General features: G+C 40.8%; 1 protein-coding gene across 2 annotated transcripts in view; it reads left to right on the forward strand.

The window, feature by feature from the left end:
* Positions 1 to 21,701, forward strand: part of MAP3K13 (mitogen-activated protein kinase kinase kinase 13) — a 38,954-nt gene extending 17,253 nt beyond the window's left edge. For both annotated transcript variants that reach the window (XM_033150075.1, XM_033150076.1), the window contains 13 exons: positions 5,337 to 5,911; positions 7,314 to 7,497; positions 9,263 to 9,454; positions 9,572 to 9,730; positions 9,905 to 10,063; positions 11,062 to 11,170; positions 12,031 to 12,140; positions 14,594 to 14,710; positions 15,429 to 15,566; positions 16,815 to 17,526; positions 17,715 to 17,785; positions 20,259 to 20,556; positions 21,334 to 21,701. In XM_033150075.1, coding sequence (XP_033005966.1) covers positions 5,410 to 5,911; positions 7,314 to 7,497; positions 9,263 to 9,454; positions 9,572 to 9,730; positions 9,905 to 10,063; positions 11,062 to 11,170; positions 12,031 to 12,140; positions 14,594 to 14,710; positions 15,429 to 15,566; positions 16,815 to 17,526; positions 17,715 to 17,785; positions 20,259 to 20,556; positions 21,334 to 21,435 — 2,853 coding nt within the window. In that variant the 5' untranslated portion in view covers positions 5,337 to 5,409 and the 3' untranslated portion in view covers positions 21,436 to 21,701. The remainder of the gene's footprint in view (positions 1 to 5,336; positions 5,912 to 7,313; positions 7,498 to 9,262; positions 9,455 to 9,571; positions 9,731 to 9,904; positions 10,064 to 11,061; positions 11,171 to 12,030; positions 12,141 to 14,593; positions 14,711 to 15,428; positions 15,567 to 16,814; positions 17,527 to 17,714; positions 17,786 to 20,258; positions 20,557 to 21,333) is intronic.
* The last annotated feature ends 1,525 nt before the right edge of the window (positions 21,702 to 23,226 follow it).

Genomic DNA, 23,226 nt, shown 5'->3' on the forward strand with positions numbered 1-23,226 from the left:
GGGGGACTGATAAGAGGGAGGGAAGCTAAGGAAATTAGACTGCTCATGCCTTTATCAGATTACACTAACTTTCCCTGGAGTTGGGGTTTGGGGGGGGGAATACACATTATGAGGTTAAATTCCCCTTTCCTACTCCATAGGCTGTCTCTTACTACCCATAGCACCTAACTATAGAATGCTCAAGTTCAAGGCTGACGTGTCCAAATCTGAGCCCTCTCACATGATAGGAACATAGGAAGCTGCCTTATACCGAGCCCATCTAGCCTAATATTATATTGCTGTGAGTGACAGGCAACTCTCCCAAGATTTCAGGAAGAGGCCTTTCACACCACCTGCTACTTGATGGTTTTGGCACTACAGGGGTAGGCATCAGGGTTTGGATAGAAAAAAGTGTCCTTTTTAAAGGCAATGAGAATGGATGAATAAGTACATGTATAAATACCTTTCCAAAGGAGGAGGATGACTTCAGACAGTATTTTACTATGGCAGGCATCTATTTTCCATACTGTTGTGTGGATTGCTATTTGATAGTTGTATGTGTGGTAGTGAGGAGAAGATGATTGCTTGATGGTTCTGCCTTGGCATCAAAGAATAGGTGTTTGTATGTGTGTGTATCCTCCATGTCTAGGAATTCCCACCTGGGGTAGGGTAGACTACATTACCATAACCTTCAACATTTCTCCTGTGAAAATAGGGACGTCCCATTCCATAATGATAATTTTACTATTTATACCCCACACATCTTACTGGGTTGCCCCAGCCACTCTGGGCAGCTTCCAATATACCATATTTTTCCATGTATAAGACTAGGTTTTTCCCTAAAAAAAATAATGTCAACAATTAGGGGGTGCCTTACATACATCTCCCCCATTTTCTTAAATCTGAGTCCCCCCCAAATAGGGGGTGTCTTATACATGGGGGCGTCTTATAGACAGAAAAATACAGCATATAAAAACAGAATTAAACATTAAAAAACTTCCCTATATAGGATTGCCTTCAGACAGCTTGGGGGTCGGATAACTCCATACCCTCCAACATTTCTCCAATGAAAATAGGGACAGCTTAAGGAAAAGTGGGACATTCCGGGATCAAATCAGAAACCAAGATGGCTTCTCTAAATCAGGGATGTCCCTGGAAAATAGGGACACTTGGAGGGTCTGCAGTACATATATATCTCCATATTAGGGCTGGGTGATAAAATGGTTTTCAACATTGTGATATATTATCTGCTAAACATTGTGCTATACCGATATATCACTATGTCTGAAATGTGGATGTAATTATGTAGAGGTGAATGGGGTAATGTCCTAGCAACTTCTACTACTTAGGGGTCTAAAACTGATGCATTTTACTTACCTTTAAGTATTTTACATTCCTTTAAGTATTGATACAACTGATATTTTATAGTACAGAGCAACAGGGGCAGCAGGAATCATGAGAGAAGAGATGACCAGCTTTACAGTTCTTCCCATATCACGATTTTTTACATAACACACACCCATGCTGTGATTTGCGATATATTGCCATGCCAAATATTATGAAACTGTTATCACGATGTGAACTTCAATACATTGTCCAGCTCTATTCCATATCTTATGTATTTATGCTGTTTATAACAGAATTCTAAATAAAAGAAACCCAAAAGTTTGTATCCAGTTGTTGCCCTGTTGTAAAGACTTTTGTTCTGGTGAGAGATGTCGACTTTTGGAGGAGGAGGGAAAAGCAATTTGTTGCGGATTTCTCCCTCTTTCTTGCAGTCCCCAGTGCCCCCTAAAAATCTGTTCTGGAAAGTCCAACCAACCCTCATAACAGATTTTCAGGGGGTCCTGAGGGCTGCAGTGTAAAAGGGACTGGCAAGAACTTCCTTCTGTCCTCTGTAAGTGGGTGTCTCTCTCTGGAGAAACAGCACTAGGAAGACCATTGCCAAATAGGGAACTGGCATCAAATGGGTTTGATGTCAGTTGGCTAACTAGGCTCTGAAGCAATGGTTCGATCCTCAGTTAAGATTGTCAATAAACCACATTAAACCACAGTTCTCCATTTTGGAAATATTAAGGAACTGGGTTTAATTTAACCAGGTCTGCCACACTTTCAGAAAAGAAAATGCCAAAATATCCTATTTGTTATATTCTGAAAGAGTTCTGTTTTTGAGGTAGTTTGTGGTGAATAGGTTTTGATGGGTGACTTTCACATGCATTTTTGTATAAAAAAAAATTAAAGCCAATGGCATGCTAAAAATTACTCGACTCTCTTTACCCCACTCCCCAACTCCATTATGAAATTAAAAAGATATGTGTTTTTTTTGTCACACTCTGTAAGCTGTATGACGAAAATGCTATCCCACTTAGGCTACTACAATAAAATGTACAGTGTATATAAATGGAAGGCATGTAAAAAGAGGTATTCTGAGTAGCTTCTGCCAGGAACTTTTATTGGTTTCATATCTTAATGTGACAGCACTAGGAGCTGAAGAGAGCTCTTTCTGCCTGCATAATGGTTATACAGAGAATGCAAAGTGGACCCCTTCAGGGAAAAATAGATTAATGAAATGTGTGATAGTGGATTCTCATTTTCATACTATACCTTGTAGTGTAAATATCAGTTCAGTGATACTTCTATAATAATAATGAATGTGCATTTCCTTTTCTAACTTAACTTTAAAGAATACTGTGTTTGATATTACCAGAAGTCATTATGCAACCTTATTTATTTTGTGTGACACTAGATTATGCAATCTAGAGCCATTGGACTGTGAACATGAAAATGCTCTGAATGGAAACAATGCTAAAAATATCTTTTATATCACATGGGAAGATCATACATATAAAATGTATTGTTTACAGAATAAAGGCAACATTTTGTTTGGATTGGATTTTCTTGGGCAATTGAAACTGAGCTTTTATTTGTGTGAACAGCTTACAGGTGAAACTCGAAAAATTAGAATATCGTGGAAAAATCCATTTATGTAAGCAATTGTTTTCATTAGCTACTGGAGTTTAATATATGAGATAGACTCATGACATGCAAAGCGAGATATGTCAAGCCTTTGTTTGTTATAATTGTGATGATTATGGCGTACAGCTGATGAAAACCCCAAAGTTGAAATTGTTAATTTGGGGTTCTCATCAGCTGTACGCCATAATCATCACAATTATAACAAATAAAGGCTTGAAATATCTCGCTTTGCATGTCATGAGTCTATCGCATACATTAGTTTCACCTTTTAAGTTGAATTACTGAAAGAAATGAACCTTTCCACAATATTCTAATTTTTCGAGTTTCACCTGTATCTGAGACATCTTTTTTCAGACTAGAGGAGCAGAATTCAGCCCTTCTGTCAATTCATGTACAGTTTCTCCAATGCCAGAACAAAGATGTAAACATTTTTTCTTCTTCTTGCTTGACGGAATTACAAAATAAAAGTTGTATCTGCAAAAGGGGGGCTCCCAGAAGCATAATAGTGCAACATAACACGACAAATTAGTTCCAGTTACAGGTGGGTAGCCGTGTTGGTCTGCCATAGTCGAAACAAAATAGAAAATTCTTTCCAGTAGCACCGTAGAGACCAACTGAGTTTGTTCTTGGTATGAGCTTTCGTGTGCATGCACACTTCTTCAGACACTTCTTCAGGTATCTGAAGAAGTGTGCATGCACACGAAAGCTCATACCAAGAACAAACTCAGTTGGTCTCTAAGGTGCTACTGGAAAGAATTTTCTATTTTGTTTCGACTATGACAAATTAGAGCAGGAAAGGCACATATAGATGTGCTCTCAGTGGTGGTTCAGCTCCAGGTTGTGAAACTTTTCTGTCTTCCAAAGTTTGCATATTCCAGACATGCTTTAAGACCTTTTCCCAGGGATGTAAAATTAAAATTGTATATTTTTAACGTGTCTTAACTTTTTTTTTAAAAAATGTTACTCGCCTCCTGGTTTATAGAGATAAGTGCATAAGGCAAATAAGGTTTCTATCCCTTGTTTTGAATATAAATCACAAACAACTGCTATAGATTCAACCACTTTGTAAGGGTGTTACATAATATGGAAAGACAGCTACAGTATAACAATACCTGTATAGTAAAACTTAATTGGAGGAACTGGATTGTTCATATTCTAGTAAATGCAAGTCTCCTGTAAGATCAGCTTACTCAAGTTCAGCTTTTTCTCCACTGTTAGTTTCAGCCTGCTTATATATAGCTGTCAGTTCTTCAGTTCACCCTATCTTGTCTTAAGAAACGACTGTGTTCTATGTTAGACTATTCTAAGCTGGGACTAACAACTCAGTAATAGTAAAACAGATAATTGAACAGAAGATCATTCCTGGTACCTCAGTAATTCAGTTTTGTCAGTAATATTTACCTTTAAATGGGTGAAGTTCACACTTGTCCTTGCAATAATGCCTGAGTAAGTCCAAACTCATAGTATCAAACAGTAGTAGTAATAATAATAATAATTTATTATTTCTACCCCGCCCATCTGGCTGGGTTTCCCCAGCCACTCGGGGCGGCTTCCAACAAAATATTACCCAGATGGGTGGAGTAATAATAATAATAATAATAATAATAATAATAATAATAATAAAATACATTTAAATTAAAAATACAATAGAAATTACCTATTTATAAAACAGGTGTGAGGAACCTTTGGCCCTCCAGATATTGTTGAACTATAACTCCCACTACCCCTGGCTATTGGCTGTGCTCGCTGGTGGGAGCTGTATCTCAGCAACATCTGGGGGGTCCAAGGCTCCCCACACCTTATATAGAGAGATACAACACAACTTACCATCGTTTTCCCCTAAATGCACACTTGTTAAAAATTTGCATTACAATTGGGCACAATTGTTTTTGAATGGTTATTATGATAACAAATCCATTTACAAAGTATATCAGTCTTGTTTAACTTTAAATACCTAATTCTACATTAATAAAATTGTTGTTTTACAATGCATGGAATGGCCCTGTTGCAGCTTGGATTTTTCGTGGCAAGCTATGTAAATACTTCAATAGTTTCGTCACATGAGCCAGTTTGGTTTCGATGTCAGGTGACTTAATGTGACAGGTGGGCAAAGTCCAGGATGCAATATATTGCTGAGAGATACCACAACTGTGGGAGGAGAACAGTTGTAACTTCAAGCAGTTGCTACTTCTGTTGTTGTATTAAAAGTTCCTTGGGACAGGATAGCCTTTTTGTTAGGAAATGAATCCTTGGGCTTAAACTGAAGAACAAATAGGTAGTTTACATCAGTCATCTTGAACTTTATTGTTCATTTAAAATATTTGTCTCCAAATGTAATCAGATATATGATTCTCATAACCTTTCTGTGGTTCCCTTTTCAGGTGTTGTGGCCACTTTCTACACTGGGAGTGAGCACTGGTGTTTGTTAGAGCAATATCTTTGACTGTCAACTCCATGCACACCCACAGTACAATGACCAGTTCTCAGGAGCCCCTGAGCTGGTCTTCCTCTACGACTGTGATCAGCAAGACCCTCAATGAAGATAAAGATTTCACTGGGATGCATGGAGAACATATACCCAGTGGTCTCCATCCTTCATCTGAGATCATAGAAGATGTACGAGACAAGGGCTTACTTCACAGCAATGCATCAGAGAACATGAGCAGTCCAGTTGCCACAACAGTATTGACCAGTGTAAGTGAGGATTCCAGGGACCAATTTGAAAACAGCGTGCTACAGTTAACAGAACAGGATGAATTGGAAACTACTGTTCATCAGGGCACCAATGATAATATACCTGGAGAGACCAACAATGGAACAGAAGATATCAAGATCCAGTTCAACAGATCAAGTAGTGGAAATGGTGGATTTCTTGAAGGACTCTTTGGTTGTTTGAAGCCTGTATGGAATATTATAGGGAAAGCTTACTCCACTGACTACAAGCTGCAGCAACAAGGTAAACCTTAAAAGTCAAACCATGTATTTTTGTGGCTTTAAAAATGTTCTCAAATATAAGGGAGGGAAAAGTATAGCCTCCAGAGTGTCATTAAATTGCAGTAGCCTCCATCTCATCTATTTGAATTTATGGATCAATGTTTCATATCCGACTCAACAGTGCTTTCCCCCCCATGAAGTTGTTAACACTAAGTGTCATACTTTTTAACAAAAAGAAAAGAGGTGCCAATACTATGTACCCTTGAGTACCCCCTGAAAAAAGCACTGCCACTCACCTTTCATAATGTCTAAAAATAAGGCAGTCCCAAAACCAAATAGCAATTTCTGCTATTCTGTGTTGCTTCTTGTATTGGGTCATTTATTGGACATTTAGAGCAGTGGTGTAGGATTGGTTGTCGATGCCTGGGGTAGGTGTGCCGGGCAGGCGCCAGAACTTGCCACTGCCGTGACCCCACCCCCAGCAGAGCAAAGCAAAGTGGGGCCGTGCTGAGTCGCCTGCCCACCTGTGCATGGGGACATTGAATGGCCGACACTGCCCTTGGTGGGTGGAGAGGAGCGCCAGGCTGGGCTGCACTGGGGTTGCTTGCATGGTTTGTGCCCCCACATAAATTGTGTGTCCAGGACCATGGCCCCCCAGCACTGCCTACTCTATGCCCCTGATCTGGAGTATTATTTTTCTACCCTGGGATGGGAGGGGGGATGTGGTGTGGGGATGACTGCATGCAAAATCTCTTCCTAGGTGTGGCAAGATCATATTCTTAGTTGCTCTTAATAATCTTTAAAGCAGGGATCCTCAAACCAGATCAAGAAACAGTCTGAGCTCCTTAAAATATAATTAAAGCAAAACAAATGTGCAATTGTTGTGCATGGAAAAGCTGTGCTTGTGGGGAAGAGCTCCATGCATAGTGGGAATGAATACCCAGAACTTCTTTGATTAAATGAATGGTGCCTTCCTGTTTGTACAGAGCTGAAGTTGACTATCACTTGTGCTCTCAAATGTTTGGTGCCCCTTGTAGCATCACCCCTGAGCATCAAAGGGAATTTCAGAGTCAGATATCCCTTATTTTACTGACTTCTAATCTGGAAGCACTTCCAGTCCAAAGCACCTCTTTAAGTAGAACATTTAGGATATTTAGGTTGAAGAGATACAGTGTTTGTCCTCCTATCTCAGTATTTTTATTACGGGAATGCTCACCTAGTTAATTCCTGGGAAACCTAACAGCTAATGAAAGCACTAGTGCTTTTTTTCTTTTAAAATAAAGTATTATATAGATGTGAGCATTTTGCATGCTAGCAAAGTTCAACAGGGCAGCAGACTACAAAGGCACTAACTGGTTGATTACTCTGAGGCTTGTCAAAAGGTAGCTATAGCAGTCCGAATAACAATGCTTGTTTCTTATCAGATACCTGGGAAGTTCCTTTTGAGGAGATTTCTGAACTTCAGTGGTTGGGCAGTGGAGCACAGGGAGCTGTTTTCTTAGGGAAATTCAGAGCAGAGGAGGTGGCCATCAAGAAAGTGAGAGAACAGAGTGAAACGGATATCAAGCACTTGAGGAAGCTGAAGCATCCCAACATCATTGCTTTCAAGTAGGTCATAATATAATTATCTTGACTCTAGAATAATTGGTTTTTTTTTTTACTCATATGCTATATGTCTTCATGTCCTGCTAAACTGCATTGTGGGTGGCACTGTGGTCTAAACCACTGAGCCTCTTGGGCTTGCCAATTGGAAGGTTGGTGGTTCAAATCTCCACGACGGGGTGAGCTCCCGTTGCTCTGCCCCAGCTTCTGCCAACTTAGCAGTTCAAAAGCACACCAGTGCAAGTAGATAAATAGGTACTGTTGTGGTGGGAAGGTAAATGGCGTTTCTGTGCGCTCTGGCACTCGTTGCGGTGTCCTGTTGTGCCAGAAGCAGTATAGTCATGCTGGCCACCTGACCTGGAAAGCTGTCTGTGGACAGACACTGGCTCCCTTGACCTGAAAAACGAGATGAGCGCTACACCCCATAGTCGCCTTTAACTTAACTGTCCAGTAGTCCTTTACCTCTGACCTTTACCTTAAATTGTGTTTAGGTTAAAATGGTTTCCTTCTGTCCTCTATAAACAGTAGTTCTAGCTGGAAAATCTCAACTTCAAGATTAATTAATTTATTTAGCCATGCCTACTTATATTAATTGACTATCCTCAGATGATCAGATATTGGTGAGTGAACAAGCCGGCAAGTGTCACTTAATAGTTGCTTCCTTTTGTAGTTTCCAAACAAACCAAGATATTAAACCAGCTTTAAACCAAGGCTTCATATCCTTGCTTGTTTTAAGCCATTAGCCATAGTTTCCCAGTATATAAATGGAAACTGCAGCAAACTGAAACTTACTGGCTTGTTTCCAGTTCATATGAAGGGAGAAACAAAGTTGCTGTTTACGGATATATGAGGCTCAATCATATCTTGACTTCTTGTGCTGAAATACAATCATGTGAAAGTGGCCATTTTATAAGCATGATATTGGGTGGATGGGAGAAAAGTACAGTAGGTGGTAGTAACACATACATAGTGTTTAAACTTAAAAGTTTTCTGTTGCTGGTAAAATGAAGATTTTATTTTTTTAGTGAATAGTGTTGCTGAAGTTGTTTGCCCATTGTATAAACTGTAGCCATCTTCTACTGGTCATGGTATAGTGGTACCTCTGGTTGTGGACGGGATCCATTCCGGAGGTCCAGCTGGATCCCGAGGTTTTCGCAACCAGACCGACCGCTTCTGCGCAAGCACGTGTGGCAAAAACCCGGAAATATACTTCCGGGTTTGTCGCTTACATATCCCGAAGTTTACATAACCAGAGGGATACGTAAGCGGGGGTATGACTGTAGTTGGATAACATGCTTTGTATTCTGTGGAAGCCTGAGTTTTTCCCAATCCATTATTGCAGCATTTTTTTAAATTTTATTTCCCACTCCTTTCTTTGTGAAAACTTTATTGTTATGTGTGGAAAGAGTTTTAATATGAGCTAATTCAGCAGCATTTCATCCTCCTTATTCTGCCCCAAAACCCTGAATAATAATCAACGCTACCTCATGAATTCAATTTTAGAATGAAACAGAATGTTTAGAATGAAATAGCTCTGGGGAGACATATCTGACCAATTTATTGGTGCATAAAGTGAAAATAATGTGGATTTATTTGAAGGATAGAATATGAATATGAATAAATTAAAAGAAAGAGTGATTTGGTCTCAAAGGTGAGAAGTACTTTTACTGTCCAGGAGAATTAGCAATGGGCAGCATTTTTCATTTTGTTTCACTTGCATGTTCTCATTATTAAAATGTTGTTTTTAATCTATAGTTCTTTTTTATGCTAGGGGAGTTTGTACTCAGGCACCGTGCTACTGTATAATAATGGAGTACTGTGCTCATGGACAGCTGTATGAAGTGTTGCGAGCAGGTAGGAAGGTCACACCTCGCCTGCTTGTGGACTGGTCGACAGGGATTGCTAGTGGAATGAACTATTTACATCTTCATAAAATTATCCACAGAGACCTCAAGTCACCCAAGTGAGTTCTTAGCATGTGGGGAGTGTAAGACATAAAATGAGATTTGACCTAAATTGTAGTTGTGAGTTGGAATTACATTCAAACTTTATTCCCCGTTTTTCCCTTTTTTCTTTTCAGTGTATTAGTTACTCACAATGATGCAGTAAAAATTTCAGATTTTGGTACTTCTAAAGAACTCAGCGATAAGAGTACAAAAATGTCCTTTGCAGGGACTGTAGCTTGGATGGCCCCAGAGGTGATTCGCAATGAACCTGTCTCTGAAAAGGTGGATATTTGGTGAGTAATGCATTCATAAGTACTTATCAGTTTCAGTGTTTCCAACAGAGCTTCTGAGGCAAACTATGTTCTCATGACTTAGCATCACTAGCAGCTTTGCTTTAGAAGATCTGAGGCTTAACCTCCTTGTTATATACAGTTTTTCTGATTTTTATCTCTTTCATTTTCTATCAGGTCGTTTGGAGTAGTTTTGTGGGAGCTTCTCACTGGAGAGATTCCATATAAGGATGTTGACTCCTCAGCCATCATCTGGGGGGTAGGCAGTAATAGCTTGCACCTTCCTGTGCCCTCCACTTGCCCAGATGGATTCAAGATCCTTATGAAGCAAACATGGTAAGGGTTGTTCTATCCACACTGTGCCCAGCTAGTATTGTGCACACTCCCCTTCCAACCCCAGTACAAAAAGGCCACAGTATGCCCACAAAATGAGAGTGAAGGATGAGATCTCTCTCTGCACTGACTAGTGAGATAGTGGCATTAACACTGTGATACTACAGTGGTACCTCAGGTTACAGACGCTTCAGGTTATAGACACTTCAGGTTACAGACTCCGCTAACCCAGAAATAGTACTTCAGGTTAAGAACTTTGCTTTAGGATGAGAACAGAAATCATGCGGCGGCGGTGCGAGGCCCCATTAGCTAAAGTGGTACCTCAGGTTAAGAACAGTTTCAGGTTAAGAACGGACCTCCAGAACAAATTAAGTTCTTAACCCGAGGTACCACTGTATAGTCTGTTCTTTTGTAAAGCAGAGTTTAGAATAATACATTGGCTTGGGAGAAAAAGAACTTTTTCAAGTGTATGAACTGATATGAATGCATTATGATTGCCACAGACAGTAAGGTAATAAGTAGAAGCCATGCCTGCAAAGGAAGAATGGGGACACTTCGAATATGCTCCTAATACTTCCTTTATGACTATAATTCAGCACTTTTTTAATTTTTCCACCCTTTTCTTTTTCCACCATAATTGTTCCAGTAGCTGGAAAGGAAGGGTTGAGAAAGGAGAATAAGTGAAGAAGCTTCTGAAATGGATGCATGGAAAATAACAAAGTGAGAGGATATAGTGTTCATATCTAGCTAATAATCTTTCTACATTAGTGTTACATTGAGGGTTTGGTTTGCCTTGCCAAATATGGGAGGGGGGGGGAAAGGAAACTGACATTTATGTATTCCTGATTGCTGCCTCCTTTGTTTTTCTTTAGGGGGTGGTGGTATTCTAATAGGCAGTGAGAAAGGCCTATTTCAAATGAAACCATCAATTAAAATATTCCAAATAGTTTCTTAATTAAGTTTGGATGGTCTCTCCTGTCTGTTTTTCTTTAATTTGTCAGGCAAAGCAAGCCCCGGAATCGGCCTTCTTTTCGACAGACGCTTATGCACCTTGACATTGCATCTGCTGATGTGTTGGGCACCCCTCAAGAGACTTATTTCAAGTCTCAGGTAAATTATTATTTTTTTAGCACCAGACTCTATTGTTGGCTTGCCATGTGTTCTTTAATGGTATGGTAGGAATAGGAAGAGAAAAGCACAGGCATTCATTTATGAATCTCTTCCCATAATACACCCCAAAGCGATTTACAATATAATAACATAATTGTAAATAAAAAGCAGTAAATAAAAAACAACAGCACATACATAAAATTAATTCCATTCCAAGCTAGATACCAGCTGGGATGAAGATTTTAAAAGGCTTGTTGAAAGAGCAATATATTTGACAGGCATCTAGAAGATAATATAGAAGAATCCTGTGGGCTATACAGTAAGACAGAGTTCCCAATGGTAGGTGCTGTCACACAAAAGGCCTGATTCCAACATTGTGCAGATTTTGTTTTAGTGAAGTATTAAAGTAAAGCATTTTACTGACATGATCAAAATGTCTACGCTGTATTTTAGTGCAAATCCATAGGAATTGTGGTGTGAAATCTAAAGCCAAATAAATAGTTGTTATTATATTTTCTTGAGTATTGCATACTCTCCATGTAGTCTTGGGCCTGAAAAGCAGTTGGCTACAGATTTGAGAAGAAATTGAGCTGTTCATAGGTTTGAAATGGCAATCAGTTTTATAGGCTAGGAGAGATTTGCAATACACGCCTGTACTTAATGTTAGAATTTGAGCTAAAAAGATGAGTCCCTGGTCAAGCCTAGTGATCAGATAGCTTTGTGGCCTCCTACCACAAAAGTACTATTGGAATAAAGAAGCTTGGGTTTCTTGCTGAATGTGTTAAAGTAGTGCAACCCTTTATCGTGCAGTTGTCACTGCCATGAGTTATGCTGTGTATCCATCTAAATTGCTTTGGCAGGCTGAATGGAGAGAAGAAGTGAAGAAGCACTTTGAGAAGATTAAAAGTGAAGGAACTTGCATACACCGGTTAGATGAAGAACTTATTCGTCGCAGAAGAGAAGAACTCAGGTCTGTTGACTTTCAGTGCATAAGAAGAGCTTTGCTAATTCAGATCAATTAACTATCCTGTTTCCAAAAAGAGACTGCCAGATATTTCTGGGAAGAATGCAAACAGGTCATTCAGACTGCCTCTGACCCTGGATGTTCTATTTAGCTATCATAGCTAATAGCTGTCGATAGTTTTATCTGTCAGTAATTTGTCTAATTTCTTTTTAAGGTGATAAGCATCCTGTTGCAGGAAATTCCTTATGTTAACTACGCACTGCATAAAGAAATAACTTTTTTTTTTGGTCCTGAATTTACTGCCAATCTCTTGTCCTGGGTGACCCTGAATTATGGGAGAAGGATCTTAACAGAGTTCTCTTTAGTGAGTACTTCATTCATAGCAGGAGACTCTTCCAGGTGGTTTGCAATCTATCAGAACCACCTTTGTCACCGGGGCATGGTAGGGACCCCAAGATCTCCTGCAATGCTTTTGCAAAGTTTTCTGCAGATAAAGTCGCTCAGATTCGGAAGGTGGTAGACTCCACTGTGGGAGCAGGGCCAGGGCGGGAGAGTGCTAGAGCCCTGTCTAGTCTTGTTTCATGGGATCAATTCCAATCTGTTACCTCCGAGGATGTGGACAGGCTGCTTGGACGAGTGAAACCGACTACCTGTCTCTTTGATCCTTGCCCATCCTGGCTAATAAAAGCGAGCCGGGAAGGGCTGGGCGATGGGCTCTGCGGGGTGATGAATGCTTCCTTCTGCGAGGGAGTCTTCCCAGACCCGCTGAAAGAGGCGGTCATTAAACCGCTTCTTAAAAAAACATCTTTAGACCCGGCCAATATGGCCAACTATTGCCCAGTCTCAAATCTACCATTCTTTGGCAAGGTGATTGAGCGGGTGGTTGCTGAACACTCCAAGCACACCTGGAGGATGCGGACCATTTGGATCCCTTCCAGTCGGGATTTAGGCCTCATCATGGGACTGAAACTGCTTTGGTCGCGCTGGTCTCCGGCGGGCTAAGGACAAAGGTGAGAGCTGTTTCCTAGTTCTGCTGGATCTCTCAGCGGCCTTTGACACCATTGACCATAACATCCTTCTGGACCCTCTAGAGGGGCTGGGAACTGGGGGCACTGTTATACAGTGGTTCCGCTCCTTTCTCCGGGGCTGTGTCCAGAAAGTGGTGTTGGGGGATGAGTGTTCAGACCCCTGGGCTCTCACTTGTGGGGTGCCTCAGGGTTCCGTCCTCTCCCTCATGCTTTTTAATATCTATATGAAGCCACTGGGAGAGATCATCAGGGGGTTTGGGCTGGGTGTTGATCAGTATGCGGATGACACCCAGCTCTACCTCTCTTTTAAATCAGAACCAGTGAAGGCGGTGAATGTCCTGTGTGAGTGCCTGGAGGTGGTTGGAGGGTGGATGGCGGCTAACAGATTGAGGTTGAATCCTGACAATATAGAAGGTACTGTTTTGGGGGGACAGGAGGCGGGTGGGTGTGGGGGACTCCCTGGTCCTGAATGGGATAACTGTGCCCCTGAAGGACCAGGTGTGCAGCCTGGGAGTCATTTTGGACTCACAGCTGTCCATGGAGGTGCAGATTCTGTGTCTAGGGCGGCTGTCTACCAGCTCCATCTGGTACGCAGGCTGAGACCCTACCTGCCTGCAGACTGTCTTGCCAGAGTGGTGCATGCTCTAGTTCTCTCCCGCTTGGACTATTGCAATGCGCTCTACATGGGGCTACCTTTGAAGGTGACCCGGAAACTACAATTACTGGTGACTGGGAGTGGCTACCGACATAACACCGGTCCTGAGAGATCTATATTGGCTCCCAGTACGTTTCTGAGCACAGTTCAAAGTGTTGGTGCTGACCTTTAAAGCACTAAACGGCCTCGGTCCTGTATACCTGAAGGAGCATCTCCACCCCAATTGTTCAGCCTGGACACTGAGATCCAGCACCGAGGGCCTTCTGGCGGTTCCCTCACTGCGAGATTGCGAGAAGCAAAGCTACAGGGAACCAGGCAGAGGGCCTTCTCGGTAGTGGCGCCCACCCTGTGGAACGCCCTCCCATCAGAGGTCAAAGAGATAAAGAACTACCTGACATTTAGAAAATACCTGAAGGCAGCCCTGTTTAGGGAAGTTTTTAATCTGTGACATTTTAATGTATTTTAATATTTGTTGGAAGCCACCCAGAGTGGCTGGAGAAACCCAGCCAGATGGGTGGGGTACAAATTAATAATAATAATAATAATAATAATAATAATAATAATAATAATATATCATCATCATCATATCTAAACTCTGATTTTGGTTTTATAACATTCAGATACTTTCATCATTTGCTTATCTTGGAAGAGGTAGATGAGATGTTTAATTGAGGATAATTCTGCATAAGTACATCTATTAAGCTTCCCTTTTGCCTGTACAAATTGTCCCTTACAGGAAAAGCCACTCACCTGTAGCTCTCCTTTATTTTTCATAGGCATGCCTTGGACATTCGTGAACATTATGAGAGAAAACTGGAGAGAGCCAATAATTTGTACATGGAGCTCAGTGCCATCATGTTACAGCTGGAGGTTCGAGAAAAGGAGCTCCTCAAGTACGCTCATCCACATAGATGTACCTTGTAGCCATGCAGATGACATAATTAGAAGCAGGGATTCATAGGTTTTCCAATTGTTCTAGATTAAAACAACAACCCCATAATGATCTGTTTCGAGATCTGGATGACAGACAAGCATAATTTGCTTCAATGGCAGGAAATTGTGTTCTATTTGTGTTTCCCTTACATAGTGGAAGAGAACTATCGCCATTCCTTAGTATTAACTTTTTCCATAGATCTGCTCCAGGCACTTCTTTTTCTAATCAAGATTGTTGTAGGGAAAGCTTCTTATTTTAGAACCCAACACTTCTATTGCACATCCATGTTTTTTAATCTTGATTTGAAACACAACCAGCACTTATGGTCACATTAGTTGTTGCCTAGATCAGCATACTCCAACCTCTTCAGATGCAGACTGACCTTTAACCTAAACATACCAGTTTTGTTTACCATATATTGGTTTGGTGGTAGTCCTGCTGTTATTGCTCCCTTTAGATCAGGCTCTACCTAGTATTGGGTCCAATCTTCCCAATTTAAGACAGTGGCTTAGAGAATAGCTAGGTTCCTGCCCCCCAATGCTGACATGAGCACTTGTGTGGATAACAGTTTGTAATATTTATTTATTATTCTTTTGACTTGGGGAAATTGCAAATATTCTAAAAAAATTCATTTTATAATGAAAAGATTACAAACTTCATTTTTAATCCATGTGCAGGCGGGAACAAGCTGTGGAAAAGAAATATCCTGGGACTTACAAGCGTCACCCAGTCCGACCAATAATCCATGCCAATGCAATGGAAAAATTGATGAAGAGGAGGGGAGTCTCACACAAGCCTGGAGGCCAGACTAAACGGTGAGCCAAATAACAAAAACATGTTCAAAGGCTTTTCACAATTATGTGCATATATCTGCAAAATGAAGAAGCCACATCTGCTAGGGTCAGCATCCATTATTGCACAAAATGACTGATTGCCATACTTAAGTGGCACTGACAAATCTTCTGGTGTGTAGCATCCTTGAATTAGACATTAATCTATAAGATGGGATATGTGTGTCCTTGCTCATGATCACCAATAACATGGAAGTTTTAGTAATGTAGAACAGGTGCAATTTAAGAGCAGAATGTTGGACCAAAGAGTTTTATCGGTGGTCATTTAGGAATCTCAGAGTGCCCAATGCAGCTTTTATATCAGAGAGTGCAGCTTTTAATATTAGCAAAATGGTCAGCTGATATTTGGTCTGGATTAAATGTACTAAGGGGTGTGGAACCACCACAGATCTGAGAAGTAAATGCCTACAAATCACAGCTGGCCTTTTGTAGCCAAGCATTTTTTTTAAACCAGTGATTTAGCATAATGCTACAGCTAATTCACATTGCTGCAAAACCTGTTGTTGCAAACTGGTGGTCGTATTAGTAATGATAGGATTTATGTTTGCCTGAATTATTAATTAAGCAACACTCTTCGGACTTGATATTGAAAAAGTATTTATAAATGTTGAAATTGTAAAACCTAGACTGAGAGTCTACTAAGCATATTGCTTCTTCAGCATATTATTAAGGCATTTGTACAACACAGCATTTGGTTTATCTTTCTTCTCCCTTGCTTTAGAGTTTTCATCTTTCTGCCTCAATTAAAGTATACTGATGAATATTTGAAAATGTACATATTTTTTCACTTAGGGTGTAGACTTGCCAGGGTCCAGAAAAAAACAACAACTGCTGTGTGCACACAAGGGGGAGTCATCCATAGTACATAGTACAACTGCTTTTGTAACTGGGGAGGGAAATCTATAGGTAGTCTGTTCTATGGCATGGGGTGGGAATGCAGGTCTACTTTTTAAAGGCAAAAAGTCAAGAAGCCAACTGGATGTATGCATGCCTTTGGTTCACCTCAGTGCTGCCTTTGGTACCCGCCAATTCAGAATTTTATTTTTAGTTTAAACTATGTCACCTATAACAAAACCTGTGTTACTTCAATGTCATCTACCTATAGGCATGTTGACAAAAAATGGAGGAAATAATGTGAAAATCTTCATAGAATGGAAGCTTGCATATGTTAATTCTAATAGAGAGCATCCTCGTTTTTGCATCATTTTTCAGGCCTGACTTGCTGAAGATGGATGGCATATCCAGCACTGAAGTGGCTCCTAGTGGCTCTCCCCTTTCAGGAAGTCCAAAGATGTCAACCCTTAGTAGCAAAGCACGTTACCGTAGCAAACCACGCCACCGGCGAGGAAACAGCAAAGGCAGCTACAATGATTTCACAGGGATCTTGAAAAATCAGTCAGCTCAAGATGACTTGGCCCATCCATCTCACCAACATCAGCAACACCCCCCTCATCATGGGCATCACCCCCGAATGAACATCCATGGGCAGGACATAGCCAACTGTGCTAACAACCTTCGATATTTTGGCCCTGCTGCAGCCCTACGCAGTCCTCTTAGTAATCACGCCCAAAGGAGGATGTCTGGTTCTAGTCCTGACCTTATCTCTGCTGCTATGGAAGCTGATTCACGGAGAAATCTAGAGGAGAACGAGAATGGGGAGGCCGAGGCAAATCATTGGGAATGTTGTCAAGAAGATACATACAACCTTTGCCCACAGTGTACAATGGGGACAAATACTGCAAACCAAGGACAGTCACTTGAGCCAGGGCTGGAGAAGTCTGAAGCACCATTGCATGCAAATAAGCAATTTCCTGGAAATAATGAGGAAGGTGAATTCAGCAGCCACAGACCAGTGTCTTCTCTTGGCTCATCTCATCCTGCAAGTACTCCAGGACTGCAGGGTAAAACACGACCCAACCCAAAGGTAAGATCCCTCCCACTATCCTGGAAGCAATGGACAGATTTACATTTTGCTGTTTTCTCATGCACCCTAAATTTCTTAGTTCTTTCTGTAGAAGACTACCTGTGGAGACTTCCCTTCATGAAAGTTGCTCAGGTAGCTGTATGCTTGTAAATAAGTGGCAAATAACATTGCCTTTAATCTTCTACTAGAGTGGAGATGACTCTTCAGAACAAGAAGAAGGGGAAGTAGATAGTGAAGTGGAATTCCCACGGAGACAGAGGTAGGACACTGAACTGCTCTATTTTTATCTTAATTGCTAAACTAAGGTTTGGGTTAACAAAAGGATGGGGAGTTAAAATTTTGGTGGGATGAGGAAGGGTTAACTGGGTTGGGTAATGGAATTAGCTGGTGATCAAGGCAAAGGAAATGCATGCTGATGATGTGTTGACATATTTTGCATCAAGATAAACTCTCATTAGTATAGTGTGGAGGACTGAGAGATGTCCAACCCAGCTGGCACACCGCCCATCAAAAAGTGTTTAGGAAACACTGATAGCCTTAACCTCAATGAATTTGTCTAATCCAATTTCAAAGCCATCCAAGTTGGTGGTCATCACTACCTCTTTTGGGAGAGTTCCATGGTCTATAATTATGTGCTCTGCAAAGTACTTCCTTTTGTCTGTCCTAAATCTTCCAACATTCAGCTTCATTGGATTATTGAAGTTCCAGTGTTATGAAAGAGGGGAGAAAACGTCACCCACTTTCTACGTGCCATGTATAAATCAATACACATCTATCATGTCCTCTCATGCTCACCTTTTCTCTAAACTGAAAGGTTCCCAAATGTAACTTTTCCTCCAAGGGCAGTTGCTCCACTCTTCTAGTCATTATGGCTACCTTTTTCTGAACCCCTTCTAGCTGTACCATTCCTGTTGAGATGACCAGAACTGTATACAGTATTCCAAATGAAGTCACACCAAAGATCTGTATGATAACATTGTGATATTGTGTCAGTTTTATTATCAATCCCTAGGGATCCCTACCATTTTTCACAGCTGTTGCACATGGGGTGACCTCTTCATCAAACTGTCCCCTACAACTTCAAGGTCCTATTTTTGGTTAAGTCACCAACCATTCAGACCCTATGAAAGTATATTTAATTTTTTTGGGGGGGGGGGAATTGCCACCAAGAATCTCTCTCTCTCTCTCTCTCTCTCTCTGTGTGTGTGTGTGTGTGTGTGTGTCTCTGTCCCCCCCCCCCCCCCGAATGACTAGTGGGGGAGGAATCTTTCTGTGGAATCACAACATTCTACATAATACATTAAGTTTTACTAAATGTTATGGTGGTGGTGAGGTGTTAAAGGCAGATCAGCTTGTTTGGCCCCAGAATTGCACACCCTTGTTTTCCTGTAAAATATATCAGCTCATATAAGTACTCTCGGGGAGAAGTAGAATTCACTTAGTAAGATGCTTCAGATCTCCATCTTCATTTTGACTACAGTATTAGTTTTAGCTACATCTTTGCTAAAGTGATTTTTGCTTTGCATTAATGAAACTGTCACCACCTTGCAGTGCTCTCTTGGGAATCCTCTCCCACATTGGCTCTCTCAACTTCAGAAGCTGCCTCCTGTTAGTTTGAATAAATGATTGGTAGTCCCCTCCCACGACATAGTTCCCTAAAATAATATTTTCAGATCTTATTGCATAAGAAAATGCTGAATTTGTAACCTGCTGTTCAGTGACAAAGGCAATATAGGACTTAAAATGACAACAAAATAGGGCTAAATTACATATATCAACCTATTTACCAGGAGAACCTGTAGGCTAAAATAAGACTCAGCATGAATTTTAGGATTAAGATAAAAAATAAGGAATGAAGCCTCAGATTTAGCAACCTGGAGGCTTTCTTATTAAAAATGTTTTTAATGGATTTGCCTCTGGTGTAATTTTAACCTAACTTAGAGTGCAATCTAAGAGAGCATCACAACAGCCTTATGATATACTAGAGGCCTCTCTGTGATGGCATCAAGGAGAGGACAAAAAGGGATAATTCTGGAGGCAAGTTGATCCTTCACTTGACATGTCCCTGGACAATGGGAAGAGTACACCAGCCATGGGGCTGTTGTACCCATTTCCTCTTCCATGGGAACCAATCAGAGGAATTTTTTAGTTTAGAATAAATATGAGTAAGGGAAGGGGACATGATAGAGGTGTATAAAATTATGCATGGATAGAGAAGTTCTTCTCCCTCTCTTGTAATACTAGAACTCAAAGTCATCCAATGAAGCTGAATGTTGGAAGATTCAGGACAGACAAAAGGAGGTACAGCACTTAATTAAACTGTGGAATTCACCATTACAAGAAACAGCAATGGCCACCATTGTGGACAGCCTTGAAAAAGATTGGGCAAATTCACAAAGGATAAGGCTATCAGTGGTTGCCACTCATTATAGCTATGTACTACCTCAGTATCAGAGGCAAGATTTCTTTGAACACCAGTTGCTGGGGGTCATGAGTGGGAGAGAGTTATTGTACTGCTTGTGGGCTTCACATAAGCATCTGGTTAGCCACTGTGAGAATAGGATTCTGGACTAGGTGGGCCTCTGGTTTGATCTACCAAGGCTGTTCTTTATGTATCTTTAGGAATGGACTTGGCTTTCTTCTCATCCTTGTTTGTAATACCCTGCTCATTAGATCAAGTGCTTGCAGCCTTTGAATCAAATCAAACTCATTAATGTATTATGGATTTTCAGGCCACATCGTTGCATTAGTAGCTGCCAGTCTTACTCGACCTTCAGCTCTGAGAACCTCTCTGTGTCTGATGGAGAGGAGGGCAATACCAGTGACCATTCCAACAGCCCAGATGAGCTGGCCAACAGGCGTAAAGATCAACGGGCTGAGAAGCTGGATGAGATGTTGTCACAGACTCCAGAAATCCCCATTGAGATATCTACCCAGTCTGATGGCCTTTCAGATAAGGAGAGTGCTGTACGCAGGGTGAAAACACAGATGTCACTTGGCAAGTTATGTCCAGAGGAACGTGGCTATGAGGTCAGTAACACTCTCTTCATTGCTTGAGGTTAAAATATCAATTAGATGCTTGGAAACTAGGGCTGTTGAATAAATAAATTGCAAGATTTCCAACTGGAGCTCTGCTAGCCTTTGCTTTCTCTATCAGTTTTTTCTTACATCATTCTATTTTTATTTGATGTCCCATTGTTTTACTTCTCTCCAGTGTTTTAGTTCATTGAGAAGACAGGAAGCCTTTTCAGGGTTCAGCTGTGCCAGTTCCCTCAAGTGCCAACTTGACAAATAGCTTATTTACTCCACTAAGGAAAGATTAAAACCAAAGTTAATCTGTGTGGGATTGTATATTTGCATGCTTTCCCATGGCTTAATTTTTTATTTTTTATTTCTTACGGAAACAAAACTAGTACATCAAGCTTTTGGGGCAAAATCGCTTTAAAAATTCAATTTTTGAGATGTTTTTATGCAAAAATGGCACTGCCGACATGGGCTACCATACGTGCCAATTTTCACAGACATTTCCCCGATTTCTGCCCAGACACTGCTGCCAACTGCAGTATTCCGGATATGTCTGGGGAAATTCATACGTATGGCAACCCTAGTATATAAGGACATGGCCAGAATGACATCAGGAATTTTGTGGCACATCCCAGAAAACTAAAGGCTGAACTACACATTCAGATGTGCTTTCGCTTTTGTTTGAGATGGACCAGGGACCATTCTGTCTGCAGATAAAAATGCCATAAAACTAAAGTGCCAATAAATGATTTTAAAAGTTGTTCCCTGGGATTTGTGATGCAGAATCCTGGAGAGTTTGGAGAATCAGGTGGTGACTCTTCAGATGCAGAATGCTCTGATGCAACGGTGAGGACCAGTAAAGCCTGCAGCTCTGCAACTTGGTAAAGATGTATCTCCTCCCTCGTTTGATCAACTGGCATTTTGATTCCCCCAAGAAACCCCTCTTCATTCCTCTGAGAAGCTGCATCTCCACCCCATCACCCAGATAATCTGCAATAACTTGAATCTTTGGAGAAATGTTCTGATGAATTGGTTTCTCGGTGAGCATTTCAATCACGAATGGCAGGGATGTATTTTATTGAATAATTGAGCTATTGTATCATATTTTTGGCATTTTAACACTTTTTACTCTGAAGAGTGAACTGTATCCATAGACAAAATAATTGATTGCAGAAAGAAGTTCAGAAGACTAGCCTATGAAGGACAACAATCTTTTTGAGTCTTAAGACAGCATGCATAAGGCTAGGATCTGATGCTACTTTTGACATGGGACCAGGCCTTGCGGCTCTGAAAGACCGGAAATGAAGGAAGTTAACTCAATGACTTGATCACATCCAGTGAAGCAGTGGATCAGGTAAACTGTGAACAAATGCCATCAGTGTAACCAGCGTAACTTTTTCAATAGGAACTTGTTCACATTCCTGGAAAGGTGCATCTTGAGTCACTGCTCCCCTAGCATGTGAGAGTGGGAACTAATTTTGTTTTTTAATTGGCATTTGGTTGGTTGTGCTGCTGTATTCTAGCCTCAGCCTCTCTCCAGCATTTTCCAGCATCACTGTGCCACTGTGAGATCAGGAGACACAGCATGGAGTGGCTGGTGAATAGAGAGAAATTGAGATGCTGTTTTTCTAAGTTATCTTCCTCTCCATTCCAACCTGCCTTTTATTTGCTTCCTTCAATGAAAAATGAATCGATCAAATTAGTGAAGATCAAGAACAAACAAGCCATGGAAAAGCGTTCTGTACATCCTGAGGACTATCCTGAAGGAAGAAATTGGAAATTTTCCTACCATAGGTCAAACACTGTAAGGGAGTATTGTACTTGGATGAAGCCAAGGGAATAGTCTGGCCTGAACCACACAAGTGGCCTCTGCTTGTTTAGTGGTGTGACTGGTGGAAAGTAACATTGAAATGTGATGATGAGTAGAGAATGCCCTTCATCTTGGGTCTGAGGGAGCCTAAGCCATATTTTCATATTGATGAATTTTGGATTGGAGAGGGTCCAAGACTATTGCCTTTCCTAATTGAATGGTATCCCACTTTCCTTCTGCAATACCTCATTTTTCCTGAGCAACTTCCTGAGGTTTATAATCATAGCTCCTTTAACTGACATGTCCAACGGAAGCAAAACAAAAACACTAAAATGTTCTATTTTGGTTTTATAGCCAAAGTTCTGCCAGTAGTTTTGGCTGTGCCCTCAATTTGTCTCTAGTTAATTACATTCAGGGAAGAACGGTTCATTGTCTTGAGTGTAAAATTGTATCCTAGCCGTTTCCATATTTATAGTAGTGAGTATCAGTTGCACCCCACACTCTCTACCCCCAAAATGAAGGGCAAAGATGGGTTGCATGCTGTTTGTTTACATTTGATTTGATTTTTTTTAATTGTCTAGTGGCAAAATGAAGGGAAATTCTTTACTTATACAGAGAGCAGTATTGTATGAGTTAAATTATTCCATATTTTTAAAATTATGTAGCTGGACTACATGAATCTTAAGTTATGTCATTATTTATTTTAATTTCTATAGATTAAAGGCAGGGTTTATTGTAGCACAACATATTGGTGGCCCCTGTTCAGTTGCTTCATGGCTGCTTATCCCAGGAGGAGGAGGAGGAGCCAAGGTGTTTTCTTAATGTTGTGACCTAATAATGTGTTATAGGCCATGGTTATCTTGCTG

The sequence above is a fragment of the Lacerta agilis genome, chromosome 5 (genome assembly GCF_009819535.1).
Source record: "Lacerta agilis isolate rLacAgi1 chromosome 5, rLacAgi1.pri, whole genome shotgun sequence".
Lineage (NCBI taxonomy): Eukaryota > Metazoa > Chordata > Lepidosauria > Squamata > Lacertidae > Lacerta > Lacerta agilis.